Below are 26,512 nucleotides of genomic sequence, written 5' to 3' on the forward strand. Positions count from 1 at the left end.
ACAAAGTGAGCAATCACCAGGAATGACAAGCTGGCACACAGAGCAGAAGTAATCATCTCATTGGAATCCGACTGCCCCTCTCAAGTGATTAAACAACTTCTCTACAAGCTGTTGAAGAGCCAGAACTGAGGTGATAATTGAGGAGGCCACACTTTTCCCAGTGCTATTAAATTATATGTGCTTCTTACCCAGTGTGCAGATTTTTTTGCTACTTAAGCCTAAAGCTCATGTCAGAACCCCATCAATAGGTTGCAATGCTTACTTGCCCTCTTTTCATAGTACATTGTGTTGATAAACCTGTTTCCTCAGCATTGCACTACCACTTGTCTCTGTAATGGGTATGGGAGCAAGTGGCCCTAGGCCTCTAGCCAGGGACTGTAGTTACATTCACTCACTTTTTTTTCCCCCTATGTACACACATCTGTGTGTTCTATATCTGTGCATCCTGGTGTCTTCATATAGAGGCTCCAATAGATTGAATTAGAGCCCTCCCACATAACCTCTCTGTGACTTGAATATTTCTTTTAAGACCATATATCCAAATTCTGTTACATTTAAAACTACAAAGAATTAGGATTTCATTGTAGAATTTTACAGGGAATCCAGCTTGGTTCATAACATTTGTAAATGGGAAAATAGAGAGCAGAATCAGGTATTGATAAGTTTTCTTCGTGTTTATATGTGTGTAAACTTAAGTAAATATAAGGATATCTGGTCATGAAAGTTACAAGAACAGTTTGAGCATGTGGGTTTAGCAAAAAGTGTCAGGGTAATGGAGACCTCTCCCATCAAAATTGGTTTTTGTAGCATTTTAATCACATTGTAGATCTAAGCCTCCTGAGTAGCTAAGGATTACAGGTGTAAGCCACCAGCATCCAGCTTGAGGTTTCCATTTTATTAATCATTTTTACCTAGCCATCTGTGCAACCTTTCTCCAAAGAACTTTTCTTTCCCAGCTACCACACTGCCCCCTGCAGGTCACGAAGTAGAAGTGTGTCCTCAGTGAGAATGTCAGGAGAACGTGAAACATTTTCTCTATGGAATTTACATCATTTTGAGAAAAACAGTACTTTATTTGTTTTGCTTTTGTTGCCAGCCTTGGGGCGTGGACTCAGGGCCTGAGCACTGTCCCTGGCTTCTTTTTGCTCAAGGCTAGCACTCTACCTCTCCAGCCACAGCAACACTTTCCGCTTTTTTCTATGTATGTGGTGCTAAGGAATTGAACCCAGGGCTTCATGTATACAAGGTGAGCACTTTACCACTAGGCCATATTCCCAGCCGAGAAAAACAGTATTTTTACTCTCATATATGCATTTTATTTGTTATGCCAAGTCACGAAACGACCACCAAGAAGGCCACCGAGACTCAGACGTTCCGAAATGCAAAAGCAAGGCAAGGCTTTATTCAGGCGTGCTGCAACTCGGGCCTCATCCTACCCATCGACACAGTGGAGGTTAGGAGGAAGCCTCGAGCTACGATTACACAGGGCTTATAAAGGCAAAACACAAAGTTACAGCAATCAGGTGTTCGAGCAAGCAAGATTAGGACACAGGTACAAATCTGACTGGCTCAGGGCTCGAGGCATTCTGGGGGCGGTTAGAGTTAAGCATTCCCAGCGGTTAGAGTTCTCCACCGGCTGGGCCCTAATAAGCTGCCTGCTTATCTCAGGTTCGCGTGGTAAAGTGGGGCCTGACTTCAAAGTCTGGCTCTTCATATGGATCGTGAAGGGGATTATAACAAGAAAGCAATAATTTTATTTATAACACAGGCCAAATTTTGAACAAATATACTTATGTGGTTATCATAAGGGGAAAAAAGGTCATCTTAGAATATCATGAATAGCATAGTGGTTTTTTTCAAAATGAGTGGTGTAATGAAGTAATTAACACATGAAATGAAATACAAAGCAAATTAGATTTTAGTTTATTTGTTTTGTTTTTGTTGCCAGTCCTGGGGCGTGGACTCAGGCAGGGCCTGAGCACTGTCCCTGGCTTCTTTTTGCTCAAGGCTAGTACTCTACCTCTTGAGCCACAGCACCACTTCCAGCTTTTTTCTATATATGTGGCGCTGAGGAGTCGAACCCAGGGCTTCATGTATACAAGGCAAGCATTTTCCCACTAGGCCATATTCCCAGCCCCAAAAGCAAATTAGAATGTTATTAAAATGACATTTTCAAATGTTCCTGTAATTTCAGGAAAAGTCATTTTGGTTTCAACAACCTTAGAAATGGTTATTATATTGGCGACTCCATAAACCTTGGTTTTATTTGTTTGTTTTTTTATTTATTTAATTTTTTTTGGCCAGTCCTGGGGCCTGGACTCAGGGCCTGAGCACTGTCCCTGGCTTCTTTTTGCTCAAGGCTAACACTCTGCCACTTCTGGCCATTCTCTGTATATGTGGTGCTGGGGAATTGAACCCAGGGCCTCATGTATACGAGGCAAGCACTCTTGCCACTAGGCCATATCTCCAGCCCCCAACCTTGGTTTTATTTGTGTGTGTGTGTGTGTGTGTGTGTGTGTGTGTGTGTGAACCTAGAGCTTGAACTCAGGGCCTGGGCACTGTTTCTTAGCTTCCCTCCTATGTCCTAAAGCTATTGTTCTGTCACTTGAGTCACGGGTCTACTTCCTGTTTTTTTGTGGTTAATTAGAGATAAGAGTCTCATAAGCTTCCTGTCTGGGCTGCCTTTGAACCAGGAACCTCAGATTTCAGTCTCCTGAGTAGCTAGGATGATAGGCATTAGCCACCAGCATTGAGCCATGACTTATTTTTTTGTCAGTCCTGGGGCTTGAACTCAGGGCCTAGGCATTGACCCTGAGCTTCCTTTTGCTCAAGGCTAGCATTCTACCACTTGAGCCATAATACCACTTCCATTTTTATCTGCTTATGTGATACTGAGGAATCAAACCCAGGGTTTCATGCATACTAGGCAAGCACTCTACCACTAAACCACATTCCCAGCCCCATGACTTATATTTTTAGTATAGAACAATATAACAAAAGCCGGGTGTGAGTGGCTCACATCTCTCATCTCAACTCCTCAAGAGGCAGAGATCTGAGGATCGCAGCTCAAAGCCAGCTCAGGTAGAAAAGTCCCTGGGAGGGCTGGGGATATGGCCTAGTGGCAAGAGTGCCTGCCTCGTATACATGAGGCCCTGGGTTCGATTCCCCAGCACCACATATACAGAAAACGGCCAGAAGTGGCGCTGTGGCTCAAGTGGCAGAGTGCTAGCCTTGAGCAAAAAGGAAGCCAGGGACAGTGCTCAGGCCCTGAGTCCAAGGCCCAGGACTGGCCAAAAAAAAAAAAAGAAAAGTCCCTGGGAGACTTTTATCTCCAATTAACTACTTCCAAGCCAAGTGGTAGAGTGGTAGAATACTAGCCTTGAACACAAAGAAGGGATAGTGCCCAGACCCTGAGTTCAAGCCCCAGGACTAGCTAGCAAAAAAAAACACAACAAAAAGGTCAAATGAATTTGGTAGCAAAGCATTTTTTTTTCAAACCAGATGTGATAGTGCACACCAGTAACTCCAGTGCTCTGGAGGCTAGAGACAGGAGGGCTTTGATTTCTGGGCGAATCTAGACTACACAGTGAATTGGAAGCCAGTGGGTGCTACCTTGCAAGGCTCAACCTCAAAATAATGACGCTATGGGCTGGGGATATGGCCTAGTGGCAAGAGTGCTTGCCTCGTACACATGAGGCCCTGGGTTCGATTCCCCAGCACCACATATACAGAAAACGGCCAGAAGTGGTGCTGTGGCTCAAGTAGCAAAGTGCTAGCCTTGAGCAAGAGGAAGCCAGGGACAGTGCTCAGGCCCTGAGTCCAAGCTCCAGTGAGGTGCCAGACTTTGAAGTCAGGCCCCACCACGTGAACCCCATTTTAGAATCGAACCCTGAGCCAATCAGATTTGTACCTGTATTCTAATCTTGCTTGCACAGCTGATTGTTGTAACCTTGTTCTTTGCCTTTATAAGCCCTTGTAATCACAGCTCGAGGCTTCCTCCTAACCTCCGCTGTGTCGGTGGGTAGGACGAGGCCCGAGTTGGCAGCTCGTTAAATAAAGCCTTGCCTTGCTTTTGCATTTCGGAGTGTCTGAATCTCGGTGGTCTTCTTGGGGGTGGTCTTGCGACTTGGCACAACACCAGGACTGGCCAAAAATAAATAAATAAATAAATAAAATAATGACGCCAGACACTGGTGGTTCATACTTGCAATCTTAGTACACAGGAGGCTAAGATCTGAGAACTGAGGTTTGAAGTAAGCCTCAGCAGGAAGGTCTGTGAGACTTTTATCTTCAACTCACCAGCAGAAAAATCCGGAAATGGGGGCATGCCTCAAATGGTAGAACACCGGGCTTGAGTCAAAAAAGCTAAGTACAAAGCCCTGAGTTCAAGCTTTAGTACGAACACACATACACACAGAGACTCAAAATAATAATGTTAACAGTAATATGCCAATAGAAAGATAAAATATGAAAACCATCATATTCCCAATTGAGTATATTTTCATTTGGATTTTTTAGGGTACATCATTGAAACTGTGCTTTCTGAAAGTCCCTCCTAAGACATTTGATAAGGCAAGCTCTCTGTGTCAGTTGGATCCCTTGAGAAGCAGGCACGGAGATAGATTTGGTGCATCAGAAACATACTGGGGAAACACTTGAAATAAATAAAGGGAAGAGACCAGGAAGCTGAGATAGGAAGATCAAAGTCCAAGGCAAAAAGTACACAACTATTGGGAAAGTGAGTCAAGAAGGTATTAGAATAAAGAAACAACCTCAGCAGATTAAGATCAACTCTCATGGAAGGCTGAAGAGGGACACCCCGGTGACTTGAGGGGACAGAAGGCCTGGCATAATGGGGCCAGGGTTGGGGGGGACTTAAGTCCGGGTACTGGATGGGGGCAGGGTCGCAGGTAGCTGGAGGGTTCCAAGAGTTTTGTGGGTTTCAGGAACAGCCCTATCTAAGTCCAGGGAGCAGCCTGACCACAGCCGCCTCGCCACCGCCCGACCGACAGAGGGCGCCCACGGCACCCCTCCGCGGAACGCACCGCTGCGCGTGCGTCGTCGCAACCCTGTCGGCTGGGCCCGCCCCTGGGCGGGGCGGGAGCCGAGCGTACGAAGCGCGACGCGCGACACCGTGCGGCGCGGCGGCAGCATGGAGGGCGAGAGCACGTCTGCGGTGCTGTCGGGCTTCATGTTCGGCGCGCTCGCCTTCCAGCACCTCAACACCCGTGCGGACACGGTGAGCCGGCGCGCGGCCTCCCTCCGCGCGCCTCTGCGGGGTCCTCGCGGGCCAGGCCCCCCGCCGCCGCCCGGCGTGTCCAGGCTTGCGGTCCCCGGGTGCCTTCTGTGGGTGGACCGCCGTCTACCCGGAGCCTTCCCCTTCCTCCTCCCCCGCGGTCCCCACTCCCTCCCGGTCTCCCTTAGACCCCTCTCCGAGGTCTCCGTTCCCCACCCTTCCCCTCCCTTACCTCCTCCCTTCCCCTTCCCTTCCCCCCTTCCCCTTCCCTCTCCCCCCTCCCTTCCTTTCCCTCCCCTCCCCTTCCCCTCCTTTTCTTCCGGGCACCCCGACCCCAGCTCTGCCCCGCGGGGCCGAGGAGGGCAGGGAAGCGGTGGGCGAGGCCGCCCGCCGGCCGCCTTACGCGGATCTTTGGGAGCCCAGGCCTAATCTGGGGTCTCATTTGACCTGCCCCCTTTTTGTGTCGCCGAAGTACTCAGCCCTCCTTTGGTTCCTTTCCTATTGTCAGCTATAAACAAACTTGCCCTCAAAGTCAAGCATGTAAGTTTTCTTCCCCTTTTTCCTTTTTTTTTCCCCCCCAGCTGGAGCTGCTTTTGCTCAAGGCTAGCACTCTACTACTAGAGCCACAGCGCCACTTCTGGCCCATTCTGTGTATGTGGTGCTGAGGAACCGAACCCAGGGTTTCATGCAGGCTAGACGAGCACTCTGCCGCTAAGCCACGTCCCAAGTCCCCTTACCCCCCAAATCGCCTGGACACGTTAAAAATGAGTGGTTTTTGTTTTGTTTTTAAATTTCAGAGACGGTGCCTGAAACTTTGTGAAATGAAAAACAAATTCTGTAAAACTTTGGGTAGTATCTAGTAGTAAATACTCACTTGAAAGACATTAGAAGCATCTAAAATATACCGTCCTACTGTACCAAGACTTTGTAGAGAATGCTTTGTAGTTTCGGTAATGTGCTCTTCATTTAAACATAAAAGTCTGGGTTATCATAAATCGGATGAATGACAATTCTGAGCACCATCCTAGTAAAGGGTGCAACTTAGTGTGCTGTTTGTACATTACTTCAATTACCTCACAAATTAACATGTGGTAAAGAACAGATTTATGACGATTTGAAATAATGTGAGTAGTTGTGGAAATTAATAGTATAAAGACAAACAGGATGGATTCCTCTGCTTAAAGGATTAGCTCTTGGTAATTACAGCTCCCTGGTGTTAAAGGAGACCTCTTTTGCCTGTTTAGCTTCTGTCTTGGAAATGTTAGTTTCCTTGAGAGTTGCCTTTTCATTGTCTCTTCCACTTTTCTCAGTTTTTCAGCACTCAAGGGCATTCCTGATTCCTTCTCTCCCTCCCCCCCCCATTCTATTAAAGACATTGTGGAAACATTGTTTTGTGCTTTTTTCCTTCCATGAAATGGAGATGGGGACAGAATTAACTTATTTTATTTCTGTTGATCATGGGGCTTCAACTCTGGGCACTGTCCCTGAGCTCTCAGGTCAAGGCTAGTACTCTACCACTTTGAGCCACAGCACCACTTCTGGTTTTCTGGTGGTTAGTTGGAGGTAAGAGTCTCACAGACTTTCCTGCCAGGATGGCTTTGAACCAAATTCCTCAAATCTCAGCCTTCTAAGCTAGGATTACAGCCATCAGCCATCAGCCCCCGACGCCCCACAGAATTAACTAATTTTAAATTAGACAAAATTTCATTGTCAAGCACCTTTGAGAGAAAATTATGTTCTCTGAAGTGTAAATCCATACTACTGTGGCACATGACTGCATTTTAAATCAGCCAGGCTAATATCACCCCTTGTATAAAAAGCAGACTTAAGCCTGTAATCCTAGCTACTCAGGTGGCTGAGATCTGAGGATCAAGATTTGAAGCCACAACTGTAACCTCTCTGTACATCACTTTGACAATAAATAATTATTTAAAAAAAAAATTGAAGCCAGCAGGGGCAGAAAAGTCCCTGTGAAACTCCAATTAGCTACTTAAAAGCTAGAAGTGGTTCTGTGGCTCAGAGTGGTAGAGCACTAGCTAGCCTTGAGTGTAAGAGCTCAGGGACAGTGCCCAGGCCCTGAGTTCAAACTCCACAACCAACAAAATAAAGCAGACTCAGAAATTGGATTCTAAGTTTTCAATTTTCACATTGTGGACAATTTTAAATCTGAAAACACAAATTGTGTTATTTTACAGCTTAGATACCTCCCCTGACTCTTAAAAACACATTTTAAACTCAGAACCCTGGTAAGTTACATGGGATGTTTCATGACTAGAGGGGAGCCTCTGTTCCAAGGCAAGATGCTTTACTAATTCCTCATAGGTTCTCTTGGCCTCTGCTGCCTGAAGTTGTGCTAAGAGCTTCTAGTTCTGCCTAAATAATGATTGCCAGCCTTTTAAAGTCAACTCCATTCCCACCCCTCCACCTGGCTTCAAGTCATTGGTAACCCCTTTTCCCTTGCCAAATATAACAGTGGTATTTATGATATATGCTAATTTTAACTTTTCCAATCAAACTGAAAGCACATATGCCACTTAGCTTGTAAATACCCAGAAAACAAGTTAACAGGTTAAGCAGTAATTCAATCAGTTAATTGAATTCCTTAGGCTGCTTATCTTTTTCCTCCTAGGAAGGTTTTCTCCTTGGGGAAGTAAAAGGTGAAGCCAAGAATAGCATTACTGATTCCCAAATGGATGATGTTGAAGTGGTTTATACAATTGGTAAGTCACTTCTGTATCTTTGTGTATGGTGCTTGAACTCAGGGCCTCACACTCCCCCTTGGCTTTTTTGTTCAAAGCTGGTGCTCTTATCACTTGCTCCATACCCCAACTTCAGCTTTTTGCTAGTTAATTGGAGATAAGAGTCTCATGGACCTTTCTGCCTGGGGTGCTTTCAAACATGGTCAGCACAAGATCCACAGAATGGGATATGCTGAAAGAGATCTGCTTGGAGCCTTCCTTTAAACCAGGATGCCCTTGAACCATGATATCACTATCTCTATCTCCAAGTCACTAGGATTACAGGCTGGAGTGTCCCAGGCATAAATTGTTTCTTTGTGTGTGTGCCAGCCCTGGAGGTTGAGCTCAGTGTCTGGACACTTTTTCTGAGCTTTTCTATTCAAGGTTAGAACTCTATCACTGGCGCCACAACTCTGCTTCTAGCATTTTGGAGGTTAACTGGAGATGAGTCTTACAGACTTTCTTGCCCAGACTGGCTTTGAACTATGATCCCTAGATCTTAGCCTCCTGAGTAGCTAAGATTACAGGTGTGAGCCACCAACACCTGGTTAAATTGCTGTTTTAAAATTATTAAAATGGATATAGAGTTTTTAAAGTCAGAATTTAAAAGGACATATTGTACTCATTTCCAGTTAAAATTATATATTGTGTACAGTAATGTAAAATGTTGCAGTTAAGATTGCTATGGTGGAATTAGGAAACAGCTGTTAGCAGCTATTCTTTTAGGGAAAAAAGGTTCATGAGCACTAAAATACATAGGGAGTTTTCTGATTAACATACAGTTCTAATCATGTTCTTTAATTTTTTTTAATTTTAAGTAGATGTACAAAGGAATTTCAGTTCAAGTCAGATTATGAGAATAATGAATCTAAGCAGATGTATATTATTTTAAGACAAATATACTTGATAAAAACTGGCATCATGATATACATATTATGACTATTTTCTTAAGTTAAACAATCTTAGTACCATTTTTCATAATGGCAGTATATTCTACTTTGGCCTTTCTGTGATTTCAGTAAGCTTTTAAATTATGGTCAGTTTAGTATCAAACTATTCTACAATAATATCTTTGTACATAATATTTTCTCTTTTATCTTCCCTCCTTTTTCTTTGAGACAAGAGGGTCTCTGTAGCCCCAGCTTACCTCTAACTACTAGGTTCAAGCAATTTTCCTATCTCAGCCTTCTAAATAGTTGGGACTATAGGCATGCACCACTGCACCTGGTAAGGTATGAACATTTTTAAGGGTTTTTGGTTTTTGTTTTGTTGGTTATGGGGCTTGAAGTCAGGGCCTGGGCACTGTCCCTGAGCTCTTTTGCTCAAGGCTAGTCCTCTGCCTCTTTGAGCCACAGCTCTACTTCTGGTTTTTGAGTGGTTAATTGCAGGTAAGAGTCTCTCATGGGCTTTTCTGCCCTGCCAGCTTGCAACCGAGATCCTTAGATCTCAGCCTCCTGAGTAGCTAAGTTTACATATGTGAGCCACTGGCAGCCAGCTGTAAGGTTGTTTTTGTTTGTTCAGGTTCTTTGTTTTGTTTTGTTTTGCCAGTCCTAGGGCTTGAATTCAGAGTCTGTGCATTGTCCCTGAGCTTCTTTCTGCTCAAGACTAGCACTACTACTTGAGCCACAGCACCACTTCTGGCTTTTTCTGTTTATGTGGTAGTACTGAGGAATTGAACCCAGGGCTTCATATATGTTAGGCAAGCACTCTACCACTGAGCCACACTCCCAGCTCTGTGTTGGTATTTCTTTTATTTCCAATGTACATAAACACACAACTATAAATGCATACATTTTTATTCGTACAAATAGGATATTATATAGGCATTCTTACCAAGGTATCATTAGTGCAGAAGAGAATCAGCACAAGTAGTCTGTCATTCTTTGTAATATATTCATATCCCATTGTATGGGTGTACCATAAGTTGCTTACCAGTTAATGGTTTTCTGTTTATTAATATAAACATATGTAGTATATATGTTTATATCGGAAACCACATTCCCAGAGGTAAACTAGCTGATAGTCCTTTAGGAAAGTTACGGCATTTCAGGTTCCTCTACAATACATAAAACATTACCTAGGTAAATGGGGAAAAGGCGCGTTCATTGTTTTGTTTTTTTGTTTATATTGCTTGGGATGGAACCCAGGGCCTCCTAGGGCCCCCTATACTGCACTATACTCCTAGCCCTTAACTACTCATGCTTTTTCTTTCTTTTTCCTTTTTTCTTTCCCATCTTTTTCTTTGAAAAAGCCTGCTTGGCCTGTTTTACCCTTTCTCTCTCTTTTGCTGGGGGGTGGGGTGGGAGGGTGGGGAGCAGGACTGAGGATTGAACCCAGGACCTTGCAACAGGCCAGGCAAGTGCTTTATCACTTGAGCCACATTTCCAGCCCTCTGTTCTACTCTGCATTTGTACTATTTAGTTTTAATTGTCTTGTAATAGCATAAATTAAGGAAACTGGCCTTTTGTAATATGGGTTATACATAGGTTCATATAGCTTTTGTTTGTTGAGGCTTTTTTTTTTTTTTTTTGGCAGAAACAGGTTGTGAATTCAAGGCCTCATACTTCTAAGCAAGTTCTCTACCACGGAGCCATGTCTCTACCCTCATACAGATTTTTGATATGGTCCTATGTTCTTTTGGTGCTGGGAATTGACCTTGCGGCCTTATGCATGTTAAGCACAACACTACCACTGAGCTGCACCCTCACCTTTATTTGTTTGCAACTTCTTTTTCTTTCCTATTTAGACACGTGGAGCATTCCCTACCAGCAAATTGAATTAGCATGCCACTAAGGAAATATTTCTCGAGGAAACACATTATATTAGGCAACAATACTAAGCTTTATGGTATTTGGCTAAATTGTTTAACAATGTTCATTTGTATGTCACCAAACACTCCCTTGCTTTAGCTCATGAGCTTTTCATCATTTTCAGACATTTTTTGAATGCACAGATTTTAATTTAGTGTAGTATAACTCCTTTACCTACCTTCCCCCACCTGAAATAGAGTTTGAATTTAGGGCTTAAAGCTTGCTCAGTTTTCTGATACTCTTTTCTGGTGCCGTTTTCTGATGTTCTACCACTTGAGTCATGCTTCCAGCCAAGCTTTTTGTTGGTTAATTTGAGATAAGAGGCTACCTGGGCTTGGGCTGGTTTTGAACATTAGCCTCTTGAGTAAAGTGGGATTACAGTAGTAAGTCACTGATACCCAGCTGTAATAATGCTTCTGATAAGAGAATAAAACTTAATTTTTAGGAGATAGTGGTGTTTTCACTTGTTTTGTTTTGTTTCATCAGTAGTGAACACTGACAAAACCTTTATGAAACAACTACTTGGAATAATAAAAGAAAAGCCTTTCAATAAATACTTTTAACAGTTGATCAAGCTTAGAGCATAACTTTTTTTCTTTTTTTTTTATTATCAAACTGAATTACAGAGAGGTTACAGTTTCATACATTAGGAGAGCATAACTTTTTAGTAGTAAATGAAAATATAGCCATATTTACTTGAAGATTATATAGTTCATAGCAGTATTTAACTAGCATGAAGTAAATACTCACTGCTAATCAAATTATTAATGTACTCATAACAAAATCCTTTATTTTTAGACATTCAGAAATATATTCCATGCTACCAGCTTTTTAGGTGAGTAAAGTATTAATACAAGCAAGTAAATACCCATTGTGAAAAATGAAATATGTGTTGAAACTAACAAAGTATCTTAGTTCCCACTTGTAAATGAGGGTTATTTTTTTATAGCTGACAATTCACATATGCATGTCTGTAGTTGTCTCTCTGTTAAGCTATATGAATTGTGTTAAGTCTTCACTGCCCTTCTCAAGAATCAGCTTATTTTGAGGATTGCTTTCCTTTGCAACTGCTCTCAGCTCATATTATGAGCTCATTGTGTGACTTGCTCTCTTAGAGCAATAACAGATCTTTTTTCCACCTTTTCATTCCACTGTATTTTTTTTGTTTTTGTTTTTGTTTTTGTTTTTGTTTTTTGCCAGTCCTGGGCCTTGGACTCAGGGCCTGAACACTGTTCCTGGCTTCTTTTTGCTTAAGGCTAGCACTCTGCCACTTGAGCCACAGCGCCACTTCTGGTCGTTTTCTATATATGTGGTGCTGGGGAATCGAACCCAAGACTTCATGTATATGAGGCTAGCACTCTTGCCACTAGGCCATATTCCCAGCCCTGTGGGTTTTTTGTTGTTGTTGTTGTTGTTGTTGTTGTTGTTGCTTTTGGTCTTGAACTCTGAGCCTGGGCACTGTCCCTGAGCTCTTTAGCTCAAGGCTAGTGCTCTGCCACTTGAGCAACAATGCCACTTCTGGTTTTCTGGTGGTTAATTGGACATAAGAGTCTCACAGACTTTTCCTGCCTGGGCTGGCTTCTAACTGTGATTCTCAGATCTCAGACTCTTCAGTAGCTAGGATTACAGGTGTGAGCCACCAGCTCAAGGCTCCTTGTTACACCTTTTTAGTGTTATCTTCTGTCTGCTGACTAGTTATATTCTTTAATCTGTTCTTCATATTCTTAGTACTACATTCAGTACTAGAATTGTTAGCTGCAACATACTGAACTTTTAACTTTTTTGTGTGTGCCAGTCCTAGGGCTTATACTCAGTACCTGAGTGCTGTCCCTGAGATTTTTTACTCAAGGCTAGTACTCTACTACTTGAGCCATATCTACTTTGAGCTTTTTGGTGGTTAAGTGGAGATACTACTCTTATAAACTTTCCTGCCTTGACTGGCTTTAAGCCATGATCCTTAAATCTCAGCCTCCTGAGTAATTAGGATTACAGGCATGAGCCACCAATGCCTGGCTATTTTTAACTTCTTACTGAGGTATAACATACATATAGAAAAAAGACAGAAATCAATTTTAAAAAATGAAAGCAAAACATGTAACCTGTAGCATGGCATGTTATTAATGAAATACCTTATGATTTACTTAAACCATACAAAAATCATTATCTTACATTCACAATATGTACAGATGTCTTAAGGCTATATAAAAGCACATGATCAAGGTATGAAAGATTTATGTTGAAGGGATGGCAGGAAAAACTTAATATGATCTGCAACTGATGTACCAGGAAAAGTTATACTGATAGTCCCTTAATATCAACTGACACAAAAGTATTTATTGAATGGGGAATTCTTGGTGGATACTCATACAAAGGACTAAGAGGGAGAGTGAAAAGTGAGTCTGTATCTTTGGGCAGATACATTAGTAATTAGATAAATTTAGTTAGAGTCTTAAACCTGTAGTAAGTATATAATCTAGACTTTTAAAAAGTTGTTTGTTTTTGTGCCAGTCATGGGGCTTGAACTCAGGGTCTCATACTCAGTTGGATTTTTCACCCAAGGCTGGCATTCCACCACTTGAGCTAAGCCTCCATGTTCCACTTTTGGGCGGTTAATTGGAGATAAGAGCCTCTAGGATGTGTCTATTCAAGCTGACTTCAAATTTTGACTCTCAGCTTCCTGAGTAGCTGGGATTTCAGGTAGGAACCACTAATTCTCAATTGTTATTCAGTTTTTTGAAACAGGATCTAGCTGTGTGTAGCCCAGGCATGCTTCAAGCTCATAATTCTCTTGCTTCAGCTTCCCAAGTGCTAGGATCATGATGTGCACCACCAAACCCAGTTTATTTATTTATTTTTGTACCAGTTCTGGAGCTTGAACTCAGGGCCTAGCCACTGTCTGTGAGCTTCTTTTACTCAAGGCTAGCACTCTACCACTAGAGCCACAGCTCTACTTCCAGCTTTTTGGTAGTTAATTCTAGATAAGAGCCTCAGACTTTCCTGTCCAGGGTGGCTTCGACCATAATCCTCAGCATTTAGACTCCTGGGTAGCTGGGATTACAGGATTACAGGCATGAACTACCCTCGCATGGCTATTGCATTTCTATATTAAACTATGTATGAAAATCCCACTGCCTTTCATCCCTCCAGAAACTTGACAGCACTGTCACAGATATAGTTTAATCTATGTCCCCTACATACTTATTTTTTCAAGGTAATAAAAGCTGAAAAAAATTAACTGCAACAAGTAAATCCCTCTCAAATGAAGAAGCACTTATCCATTACTTAGGGCAATAATGAGTTTCTATCACATGGCTTCTGTGTTCCCACAAATTGCTCTCAACAGCTGCTCTCGAGATTCCATCTCCGTCCTTGTCAACTCCAGATCATCCTTTTTGATTGTGACCATTCCCAGTTCCTTTTGCTACTATTTGGCTTTCTGCTCCTAGGACAGTCCATCTTAAACAATGGACATAGCTGTTTCCAGATTGGAGGTCTGGATATCCTTCTCTTCAGCATAGTGGGTGACCAGCCCCAGGTCTGCAGCACCACTGCCATGTTTCCAGGGCTTCTCAGGAGGCCACTCGAGGCTGCTGGTCTCCAGCACCAGCGTGGTTGCCATACAGATCACCAGGCCACCAGAAAAGCTGGCCTACACACTCTGGCCCACCCATTTGAGAAGCCCAGAAATAAGTTATCCTAGCAGGGTAGTTACAGGCTCATGCCTGTTATACTGGGTACTCAAAATAATCTCAGTTGGGGGGCTGGGAATGTGGCCTAGTGGTAGAGTGCTTGCCTAGCATGCATGAAGCCCTGGGTTTGATTCCTCAGCACCACATATATAGAAAAAGCCGGAAGTAGCACTGTGTCTCAAGTGCCACAGCAATAGCCTTGAGCAATGAAGCCAGGGACAGTGCTCAGGCCCTGAGTCCAAGGCCTAGGACTGGCCAAAAAAAAAGAATCTCAGTTGGAAGCCAGCCTTTGGGAGATAAAACCCACAGGACTCTTACCTCCAACTAACTAGCAAAATGCCAGAAGTGAAATGTGTGGCTTAATAATAGAACACTAGCCATGTGCAGAAAATGCCGAAGCCAAGTTTAAGCACCATTTTTTTTAAAGGTAGACCATGCTAGAAAATGTAGTTAGGAATAATAATTTAGGAACTATAAGTATGTAAGAAGGAGTAATCCGTTTGATCAGGTTAAATACTATGTTTTTTGTTTTAATTTTTGTTTTTGTTTTATTTTGATGTACAAAGAGGCTGCAGTTACATAAGTCAGGTAAAGAGTACATCGGACAATGTCACTTCTTTCTCTCTCCCAGTAAACATTGTGTTTTTAATGAAAAAATACTGTTGATTCCTTGTAGTTAAAAAGTAAAGGCATTAGTGGCAGAGTGCTTGCATAGCATGCATGAATCCATGGATTCAATTCCTCACTAACACATAAACGTACAAAAAAAAAAAAAAAAAGGCTGGAAGTGGTGCAGTGGCTCATGTAGTAGAGTGCTAGCCTTGAGCAAAAGAAGCCCAGGGACAGTGCCCAGGACCTGAGTTCAGGCCCCAGGACACAATTGTCAGCAGATTTCTGTTAAAATAGTTATTATTTAGGATTTTGCTTAACATTTCACCAACATAGAAAATAATATTGTTAGTCTTTATGTCTAAAGGAAGGAAATATTTACAGTTCCTGTCATGGAGTGGAAAGGGAAAGATGTTGGAAGTAAATGCTTTATAATCTTACAATTCTTGTTCCTCCTGTCTTGGGACATTCCAACTACAGAACCAAGGCTCTCAAACTAAATTAAAATCTGTTCCCTTCTGCCTCCTCCAAAACCCAACAGCCTTCTAAAATATAAATTTGCAATGAATAAGTTATCTTTTTGTTAATGGGCTTTAGTAACCATTACACCTTCTTTCATAGGTGTCAATATTATAAAAATAAAAACATTTATTAAGCTGAATCAATTATGAACTGGCTATATGAAATTACTTTCCAGTACTCTTATTTACTGGTTAGTTTATTGTTTTTGTTTTAGGTTAAAATAGTGATGCACAAAGTCACTTGAAGTTTCTCTGTTCTTTACCTTTTCATTGTTTATGGACCCTGTATTTCTACCACCTTAAGTCTTATATTTTGTAAACTTTCTCTGCTATTTATTTTAGGACTTTATCTGACAGATTAGAAGGTACAGGTCTTGGTTGGGCAGGTTGGGTTAGAAGTAACTAAAACTGAAAATGTTAATAAAATTATTCAGATACCTAGCTTATCTGAAATGTCTCTAATTTTGACCTTTGTAGCTTCTACAATTCTGTAGGTGAAGTAAATGAGCACTCACTGAAGAAAATATTTTCAAGTACACAAAAGGTATTTCCTAGTTTACCTTTTCTTTGTTGGTATTGTATGCATTATTTTGGGGATCCTAAAAATATACTATGACAAAACTTTTAGGTAGTGTTTGTCTTTATGTTGACAATTAATGCTAGTAAGAAAAAGCCTGTTCTTTCCCAATATTTACAAAGGTTTCCCTGAAAGAAAATCTAGTCATTAACACTATGAATCTTGGACAAGCTCTGGCTCAAGTTACTGTAGAGTTTCAGCCATGAGCAAGAAAGCCAAGAGTGCAAGCTTCTGAGTTCAAGCTTCAGTACTGACAAAGAAAAAAAACACATAAATCTTGTCTTTATTGCTCCCTGATTACCTAATTAACATCAATCTCTTTCTCTTGTGTTGACCGTTCTTAAGTTTCTGGACTCAAGTGTTCCTCTTTCTTCACACCTCCCAAGAAGCTTGGACTTCAGGTGTGCATCACCAAGACTGGCTTTGCAATTACTGTTTTTTTTATAACTGCAGGGAAAGCCATACAGCTATAGTATGTACTGAATAGTTGCCTATACAATACATTTTTTTATATTTTAATTCCTCCACAAAATGTTTGATGTTTAGCTAAAAGTTGTTGAATAACCAAGATGGATTATTTTCCACAAATACAAATACTTTCTGCAGTTTGAATTTTTTCCTCTTAAAAACTTTTCTATCTCTGATTTGAGAATAAAAGTATATTGAGTAAAATAAGTTTCTCTGAGTCTGGGAATGGTGACAAGTATCTGTAATCCCTGCTACCCGAGGCTTGGACAGGAGGACTGCAAGTGTGAGGATCGTCTAGGCAGTTTTAACAAGACAGGGTCTAGTTTATACCTGTAATCCTAGCTACTCAGGAGGAAGAGATCTGAGAATTGATGTTTAAAGCCAGCCTGGGCAGACAAATCTTGAGATTCCTATCTCTACAATTAATTAGCAAAAAGCCGAGAGTTGAGGTATGGTACAAGTGCCATCTATGAGTGGAAAAAGTAGAGCAAGAGCTGTTTAAACTCCAGTACTGGGTTGGGGTTTGGGGATACGGCTTCATAGTTGAATACCTGCCTAGCACGCAGAAGGACTTGGGAATCAATACAGAGTACTGTTGTGGTTTTTGTTTTTTTTTTTAATTTCTTAAAAAAAAATCCTTTGTTGAAAAGTGGTTGTTGGATTTTATTTATTTATTTTTTTTGGCCAGTCCTGGGCTTGGACTCAGGGCCTGAGCACTATCCCTGGCTTCTTTTTGCTCAAGGCTAGCACTCTGCCACCTAAGCCACAGCACCACTTCTGGCCATTTTCTGTATATGTGGTGCTGGGGAATTGAACCCAGGGCCTCATGTATACGAGGCAAGCTCTCTTGCCACTAGACCATATCCCCAGCCCCTGTTGGATTTTTTTTAACAATTGTATTTGAGTAATTTTTGTTTTGTTTTTGTGCTTGTCGTGAGGCTTGAACTCATGGCCTGGGCACTATCCCTGAGCATTTTTGCTCAAAGCTAGTGCTCTACCACTTGAACCACAACTCCACTTCTGACATTTTAGTGGCTAAGTGGGCATAACAGTCGCGTGGCCTTTCCTGCCTGGACTGCTGGCTTTGAACCATGATCCTCAACCTCTTGAGTTGCTAGGATTACAGGGATATGCCATCAGCACCCAGCTTTTCGATATTTTTTTTTAAATGCACCTATAAAAATGTTTAGCTTTAGAAAGAACAGAAACAATTGCTTTTGTTTTTTCTTTTGAAGCATTGTCAGTATACAGTCCAGGGTGGCCTCAAACTCACAGTTCTGCCTCACTTAGCTTCCCAGGTGCTGTGGTTGCAGGCACAGGAGCACTTGAAATGTGCAAATACAAAATGTTATTGCTGAATTGATCACAGATTTCTATGAATTAAAGCAATTATTTTTCTGTGTTAGATTTACTGAGTTTTTAGTAATGAGAATTGTTTTTCTGATTTAAGAACAGCTTAGTAATACATTTTTTAAAGGCATGTTATATTTCACAAAACCCTTTCCCATGATTATGAACCCAAATCAGATTATTCAACAAACCTGCAGGGAGCTAGTGATGCCTGTAAGGTGAAACACTGACATTGCTATTTCTTGCTTGTAAATTTTTACTAAAGATGAAGATTGCATGAGAGCAAATGCCATAAAAGGAACTAGAGTAAGTCAGGAATTTTTTTCTGTTGAAACTTTTCTCTATATAAATGAAAGTGGTCACCTTAACTGAATAGAAAGTAAGTATAAGTCAGTTTGCAAACTTTACAAAGGTAAGTAAAAAAATTAAGTATAGTTTTTATTACATGCCCCAAATCTTCCCAACTTAAGAAAGCATTTTAATATATCAGTTTTGCCTTTAGTTTGTTTTTGAGAGTGGGCCTCACTGTATATTCTAAGCTGCCTTGAACTCGGTCCTCCTGCTTTGGCCTCCAAATGAGTGCTGGAATTACAGGCATATTGCATCATTCTTGGCTCAAAACTGTCAATTTTATTGTAAGGTCATTATAAGACATGTAATGATAACTGTAACCATTGGAATTGAGATATCTAATTTTCTGTATTTTCTTTCAGAATATGGTAGGTTGGTACAAATTTCGTCGTCATTCAGATCAGGTCATGACATTTAGAGAGAGACTACTTCACAAAAACCTACAGGAGCACTTTCCAAGCCAAGAACTTATTTTTCTGCTGTTAACATCAAGTACAGTAACAGAAAGCTGCTCTACTCATAAACTGGAATATGCCTTATATAAACCTCAAAAAGGGTAAATGTTGGTTGATCACTGGCAATTTTAAACTAGTAGGAAAATATATATATATATATATGTATTTATCCAGTACAGTTTGTTTCTTATGTGTTTTCATACAGTGTTTTATTAGGTTGTCACAATAACTCTGAGTAGGTCATAAAGTGCACTAATTGTAGACCTGAAAATGGTCACCTAGGGAAATTCACTAAGTATGGAATGATGGCTTGGATTTCTGTTTTCTCCTGTATCATGTAGAAAAAAGGTTTGTTTTTTTGTCAGTATCGGGACTTGAACTCTGCCTGGGTACTGTCTCTGAGCTTCTTTTGCTGAAAGATAATCCTCTACCACTTAAGCCACAGCCACTTCTGACTTCTTCTGTTTATTTGGTACTGAGGAATTGAATCCAGGGCTTCATGCATGCTAGGCAAGCACTCTACCACCAAACTACATTCCCAACCCTGTATTTCTTAAGTATATTTTTGCAATATTTGTTTTGAACTCCTTTATCTTGTGCTTGCTAGGCAGGTGCTTTACCATTTGAGTCATACCTCCAGCCTTAAGTTTTTAATTTGTGTGTGTGTGTGTGCGCGTGCGTGCGTGCATGCATGCGTGTGTGTGTGCGCGTGCTCGCTGGTACTGGGGCTTGAATTCAGGGCCTTTTACTGCTGCTTAGCTTTTTTGCTCAATGCTAGTGCTCTACTACTGGAGCCATACCTCTGCTTTCAGCTTTTTGCTGGTTTAGAATCTCTTGGGTTTCTCTACCTGAGCTGGCTTCAAACAAGAATCCTCAGATCTCAGCCTCCCTGAGTAGCTAGAATTACAGGCTTGAGCTACCAGCACTTGGCTACACATTTTTGTTGAAATGTAAGGGAGTAGCTAGAATTACAGGCGTGAGCTACCAGCACTTGGCTACACATTTTTGTTGAAATGTAAGGGAGTAGCTAGAATTACAGGCGTGAGCTACCAGCACTTGGCTACACATTTTTGTTGAAATGTAAGGGCCTTAAGAGTGTTGACTCCTTCCCCAGGACCAGCCCATTGGGAAGAGCCACTGTCCACAGGTTGGGGAAAATTTACTGAATTGTAACTGACTAGGGCATGGTTTTGTGATCTGAATAAGTTAAAGATCTACTGTTATTTTGACTCAGTTTAGTCTTGATTTAAGCCTTTATCCATAAAATGAGTAGAGTACTCCACAAAAACTATCTTGTGACGTTCCATGACTTTGGTGGGGTATAAAGGCTGGTAATCTGTGAGACAGAAAACCTAATACCAGTGTTTTCTCTCAGCTAGCCTTGCAATCTCTCCCACTATTTTTACTTCCCTTTGCATTTCTACATGCTCATGACTACCTGCTACCTATCATTCTTGGTAGGGGTAGCTGGGATCCCGGGGCATCGATGCTGAGCAGTGTAGTAGGAATACATACTTTGGAGAATGTAGCCAGCCGTAGTTGTGTTTGAGAAGAGCCATACTAGAAGCCTCAGCTTTGCTTTTCTGAGGCAGGATCTACAGTCCAGGCTGCTCTGGAAGTCACATCTTCCTGCCTTGTCCTCCCAAGGAATTTTCCACTTGTGCTGGTGCTCAAAAATTCAGATTTTTTCCATGTGATAGTTCATGCTAGTAATCTAAGCTACTTGGGAGACAGATACAGGAGAATTACAGGTTGAAGCCAATCCAGGGAAAAAAGGAGAATAGATAACTGAAAAAAAAGTGGTATATGGTGCATGCCTATAAAGAATTATAGTTGTACTTTGGAGGCATAAATAGAATCACAATCCAAGGCCAGCCTTGGGCAAAAAAAGTATGAGACCATAGCTGAAAAATAACTAAAAGCAAAAAGGAATGGAGATGTGGTTTAACCAACACTTGCCTAGCAAGCACAAGGCTCTGAGTTCAAACTCCAGCACACCAAAACATAAGTTTGGGTTTTTTTCCTTTCAGATTTTAGATTTATTTTCCAGTGTTGGGAGAACACAGAATCTTGCACATAGCAGGCAAGCACTTTACCACTGAGCTTCATCCAGTCAAATTTCTTCTCTCTTTTTTTTTTTAAACTAGGTCTCATGATCTTGTTACCCATGCTAGCCTGAAACTTGCCATCCTTTTGCCCCAGTATCCCAAGTAGCTGTATTACCTTTTTTTTTTCATATATTGAATTAGTTAAACTAGTTGTTAAATATTTTTTCAGGTTTTTGTTTTGTCTTGTTTTCCAGTCCAGGAACTTGAATTCAGGGTCTGGGCCCTGTCCCTGAGCTTCTTTTCTTTTGCTCAAGGCTAGCACTCTACCACTTGAGCCACAGTGCTACTTCTGACTTTTTATGTTTATGTGGTACTGAGGAATCAAACACAGGGCTTCATACATGCTAGGCAAGCACTCTACCACTAAGCCACATTCCCAGCCCCTCACAGGTTTTTTGTGGTTTTTTTTTATAGTATACATACTTCACAACTTTTTTCCCCGTTATGGAACTTAAATTCAGGGCCAGAGTGCTGTCCCTGAGCTTTTTTGCTCAAGGCTAGTGTTTTACCACTTTGAGACACAGTACCACTTCTGATTTCTGGTGGTTAATTGGAGATGGGAGTCTCATAGACTTTCCTACCCACACCTCAGATCTAAGCCTCCTGAGTAGCTAGGATTATAGGCATGAGCCACCAGTGCCTGACTCCTTGAAACATAAAAACTAATTGCTTCAAGTTGGGAAATTTTGTCTTAGTACATAAGGAATGGGTTTTTCTGTTTAATTGTATAGGGGGAAAGTAGTATATTCTGATAGGTAGGGTGCTATTCTATTTAAATTTATATTTTAAAATTTTATGTTGTCAGACTTTTTTACAGGATCCCTTTAGTGGTTGCCAATCTGGGCATGTCTGAACAAATGGGTTATAAAAATGTGTCTGGTTCCTGTACGTCCACTGGTTTTCACAGAGCAGTAAAAGCACACAGGTAAGATACCTTTGAAATTAATTTCCTTGTTACACAAACAAGAATGAAAATGAAAGGGATGTTGGTGTGGGGTGTGTGTGTGTGTGTGTGTGTGTGTGTATGCCAGTCCTGAGGCTTGAACTCTGGGCCTATACACTGTCCCTGAGCTTGTTTTGCTTGAGGATAGTGCTACCATTTGAGCCAAAGCTTGACTCCTGGCTTTCTGGTGGTAAACCAGAGATAAAGGGTCTCAAGGACTTTCTTGCCCTGCCTAGCTTTGAATTGAGATCCTCAAATCTCAGCCTCCTGAGAGCTAGGTTTATATGTTTGCTCTTCTAGTGCCCATCTTAGGAAAACTGATTATACGAACATATTACTCAAACTAGATTGTGTTTTTTAACCACCTCTATACTTCTTGTATTTGTCCACTTGTAAGTTCTGTAGACTTAAGGAAGTTGTATTATTTTACAGGTCTGAATTTTTTGAAGAAGATGGCTCTTTAAGGGAGGTACATAAGGTAAATAAAATGTATAATTCACTACAAGAAGAATTAAAGGTAAGTTAACATCAAGCATTTAAAAACCACTTCTAGAGTTTATATTAAATTGTTCAGTATGCCATCAGATTTATTTGTATTGTATCACTTTATCTGCTGTAGTAGACTTAACATGTAGTAGACTTAAGTGATCTTAACACACAACAGTTTAATGTTATCCTAGCTACTCAAGAGGCTGAGATCTGGAATATTGAGGTTTGAGGCCAGCCTGGGCAAGGAAGTTGCTAAACTATCTCCAAAATAACCAGCAAAAAGAATGGCTGGAGGTAAGGCTCAAGTGGTAGTGCCAGTCAGTGACCTGAGTTCAAACTTAAGTACTGTTCTCGACCCCCAAAGAAAAGTTTAATCTGTTCTCATTCTGTCTTGGCTTCAGATATTCCTTCAGGTTGTCACCTTCATTTCAGGATCCAGGCTGAAGGAGCAGCCCTTACTTGGGGATGTTTCTGTGGTGAAAGGGAAAAAGGAAGATGATGGAAATTCTTAAACCTTAGCTGCCCTTTCCTCTCATACTTCATTGGCCAGAGTATATCATATGACAGTGATATATAATCCTTTTACAAGGTGAAGAGGGAAGTAAACATGGAGCACAACCATTTCAGTATTACAATCTGGTGTACCAGCGCAGGTCCTTTGAGAAGTAACGTCAAGATCCTGAGTTCAAGAGCTGCACTGGCCTTTGTAGGACAAAGCAGAGGGACTAACAAAAGACAAGAAGATTGAATGTATGTGTAACCCCTGAGAAAGAAGGGGTTAGAAAGAACCTCAGAATTCAGTATCATTCTAAGAACAGCCATTAGTTTGCTTGATCCAACTGAGTTGCCGCAGAGTTCTGAGTAGTTAGGATTACAGGCATGAGCCACCAGTACCCAGCATCAGCCCAGCTCTTTGATGGTTATTTTGGAGAACCAGCTGCCCTTGAATGGCAATCATCATCTTTCATGACTATTTGAATGGAAAGATATTCTAAAAAATATCCACAGAGGGCTGGGAATGTGGCTTAATGGTAGAGTGCTTGCCTAGAATACATGAAGCCTTGAGTTGGATTCCTCAGTGCCACATAAACAGAAAAAGGTGGTAGTGGTGTTGTGGCTCAAGTGGTAGAATGCTAGCCCTGAGCAAAAAGCTCAGGACAGGGACAGTGCCTGGCCCTGAGTTCAAGCCCCAGGACTGACTATATATACATGCATACATACACATATATGTATGTGTGAATATATATATATATATATATATATATATATATATATATCCACCCACAGAAACTAACCGTAACAACCTAACTTTTGTGATCTTGGGGCTTAGACTCAGGGACTGGGTACTGTACCTGAGCTTTTTTGCTAAGGCTAGCACTATACCACTTGAGCCACAGGTCTACTTCTGGGTTTTTGGTGGTTAATTGGAGATAAGAGTCTCACAGGCTTTCCTACCTGGCTGGGTACAAACCACAATTCTCAGATCCTTAGAAGATAAGATTACTGGTTTAAGTCACCATCACCCAGCCAAATTATTTTAAACTAAGATACTTAGAGCCAGTTTGCTTTTCCAAACTAATTTCTCTCCTTTTAAAAAAATATTGGTTAGCAGAAAAATAATTATAAATAAGCCAAGCACCAGTGGCTCACACCTGTAATCCTAGCTACTCTGGAGACTGAGATCTGAGGATTGTGGTTCAAAGCCAGCCCAGGCAGTCCTGGGGCTTGAACTCAGGGCCTGAGCACTGTCCCTGGCTTCTTTTTGCAAGACTAGCATTCTACCACTTGAGCCACAGTGCCACTTCTGGCTTTTTCTGTTCATGTGGTGCTGAGTAATTGAACCCAGGGCTTTGTGCATGCTAGGCAAGCATTCTACCACTAGGCCACATTCCCAGCCTTCAGTTTCCTTTCATAGGAGTAAAATAGCACCTATTTTTGTTATACTTTTCAGTTTCCTGATGTAAAATATGTGCATTCTTTGCATCTCTGTGTGTGTATGTGTGCGTGTGTGTGTATGTATGTATTGATCGTGGGGCTGGTAATTGAACCCAGAGCCCTGTTCATGCTAAGAAATCTATGGCAGCATGGAGCTGCATCCCCAGCCAGAATTTATTTGAAAGTGAATTTCATTTCTGTTATCAAGGAAATAACTGATATGATAAAGCCACAAATAAATAGCAAGTTAATGTATCTGAAAAGTTTTTACAACCTAATACAGTAGCATACAAGTCAGTGCTTGTTGAGGTCTTTTCTTTAGAAAACAGTAGCTGGGAATGTGTTTTAGTAGCAGAGTGCTTGCCTAGCATGCATGAAGCCCTGGGTTCGATTCCTCAGTACCACATAAACAGAAAAAGCCAGAAGTGGCGCTGTGGCTCAAGAGGTAGAGTGCTAGCCTTAAGCAGAGAGGCTCAGGGACAGAGCCCAGGCCCTGAGGTCAAGCCCCAGGATTGGCAAAATAAAGAATTTTTTTTAAAAAATAAGAAAAAAGCAAAATAAAATTTTTATGAAAGACAGAATTTAACTGAGAGTTTTATAGTATTTGTGTTTATACTCTGTTAACATAGTAGTTGGAATTTTATCTGTGCCTTTATTTTATTTTGTATAGTATGTATGCAAGAATGTGGAACAAAGTGAGAAACAGATAGATAAACTCATAAATGAGATAAACAGATTAAAAGAAGAAATTGGAAAAAAGCAAGCACAGATGCAAGCGTTAAGTAAGTACAAGAGCCCATGTGCCTCCCTTGCCTCACTGTCGTTCTTCTTTTCACCGCCATTCTTCTGCTCATGGGACCAGCCAACTATGAATACCTGTATACTTGTCCACCTTGGGACTGAAAGGATCATTCGTCAGTGTTCTTCACTCCCACTCAACAGAGAACATGGTTCTATACCAAGCAAGCAGCCTTTGCTCATATTACAGCACATAACTTTAATTTCCTCTTAGAATCCTGTGGCCTATAAATAGGAATGAAGACTATGTCATTGTGCTCACTTTGAATAATTGGATATGCTTGTTGAAATATTTTTGTGTTAAATGACATATAGCTATTATAAAAGCTTTGTGGCCTGAAACTGTTGAGCTGTTATTTTGTTTTGCTTAGGAGAGAAGAAAACCCCAGGAGACCAACAGGAGAACATTTTTCTCTATCAAGCTTTACAGACCTTTTTTCCAGATTGTGAACTTCTTCATTCTTGTGTGATCTCCTTGACAAATGGGCAGATTTTAAAAAGCAGATGTAGTACTGGCCACCAACTATATGCAGTAGACAACCTGACCTTAATGGTTCCGCACACCCACACCCCTAGAGCTAGTCCAGTTAGCTCACCACAGTTAACTAAGCGGACAGCTGCTGCAGAGACAGATGGAAACCAAATGAAGAGATCACGGTTGCTGGAGATAGAAAGCAAGCTGTCGAAGACAAACACTGACAATGAGGACCAGGAAGGAGCATTCACATCCAGCAGCTCAGACACAAATGAAGACAATGAGAAAATGAAGGGCTATGGCGAATATCCTCAGTCTCCCACATTTTGATCCTTTTAAAACAAAAATCACATTTTTTTGATTGGCTGACTGGAGAAAGCTAAATGTTTGTTTTTACTTTGGCCAGTAAAATGGCAGTAATACATGAAAAGCTCATTTGTTTTTACTAAGAAGCTACTTGTAAATGGAAAGGTTTTATTTTTACTATGTTCACTTAAAGATGATGAACTTTTTTATAAACTACTTTTAAAATATGAGATACCTCTTATCTATTTATTCATTCATTTATTTATTTGTGGTACTAGAGACTACCAGGACCTCATGGTCCTAGGCAAGTGTTCTTTCACTTATCTGTGCTTCTGTTCCAGGACCCACCCTCCTTTAATCCCTCCCTCCCTTCCTTCCTTTCATTTGCCAGTCCTGTGCCTTGAACTCTTGGCCTGGACACTGTCCCTGAGCTTCTTTTGCTCAAGGCTAGCACTCTACCTCTTGAGCTTCAGCACCACTTCTGGCCTTTTTTGTTTGTGGTACTGAGGAATCAATCCAGGGCTTCATGCATGCTAGACAAGCCCTCTACCACTAAGCCACATTCCCAGCTCACGCTTTTACTTTAAAATCAGCACTTTTCATTGTTCTGCATAATTCAGGAAAAAAATTACTTGGATGAGTTTTTAAATTTTT

At 41.2% G+C, this 26,512-nt stretch overlaps 1 protein-coding gene across 5 annotated transcripts; it reads left to right on the plus strand.

Moving 5' to 3' along the window:
- The first annotated feature begins 5,101 nt into the window (after positions 1-5,101).
- Abraxas1 (abraxas 1, BRCA1 A complex subunit) lies at positions 5,102-26,088 on the plus strand. Of its 5 annotated transcripts, XM_048363843.1 has the most exons (10): positions 5,120-5,239; positions 6,034-6,186; positions 7,866-7,956; positions 11,583-11,619; positions 16,081-16,147; positions 18,712-18,905; positions 21,718-21,837; positions 22,288-22,372; positions 24,950-25,061; positions 25,449-26,088. In XM_048363843.1, the coding sequence occupies exons 3-10, from the start codon at positions 7,926-7,928 to the stop codon at positions 25,880-25,882; spliced, it is 1,080 nt and encodes a 359-aa protein (XP_048219800.1). In that variant the 5' UTR covers positions 5,120-5,239; positions 6,034-6,186; positions 7,866-7,925; the 3' UTR covers positions 25,883-26,088. The 5 variants fall into 5 exon arrangements, with proteins under 5 accessions (XP_048219798.1, XP_048219799.1, XP_048219800.1 ...); XM_048363841.1 differs by lacking the exon at positions 6,034-6,186 and having other exon boundaries at positions 5,102-5,239; XM_048363842.1 differs by lacking the exon at positions 6,034-6,186 and having other exon boundaries at positions 5,102-5,239; positions 22,288-22,333.
- The last annotated feature ends 424 nt before the right edge of the window (positions 26,089-26,512 follow it).

The sequence above is a fragment of the Perognathus longimembris genome, chromosome 16 (assembly GCF_023159225.1).
Source record: "Perognathus longimembris pacificus isolate PPM17 chromosome 16, ASM2315922v1, whole genome shotgun sequence".
Classification (NCBI taxonomy): domain Eukaryota; kingdom Metazoa; phylum Chordata; class Mammalia; order Rodentia; family Heteromyidae; genus Perognathus; species Perognathus longimembris.

Bases quoted from the DNA above. Each gene is read 5' to 3' on its own strand.
- Abraxas1 (XM_048363841.1), top strand. From the start codon at position 5,153: ATGGAGGGCGAGAGCACGTCTGCGGTGCTGTCGGGCTTCATGTTCGGC. The intron at 7,957-11,582 runs GTAAGTCACTTC...CTTTATTTTTAG, and splicing joins TGAAGTGGTTTATACAATTG to ACATTCAGAAATATATTCCA. The intron at 22,373-24,949 runs GTAAGTTAACAT...TATTTTGTATAG, and splicing joins CACTACAAGAAGAATTAAAG to TATGTATGCAAGAATGTGGA.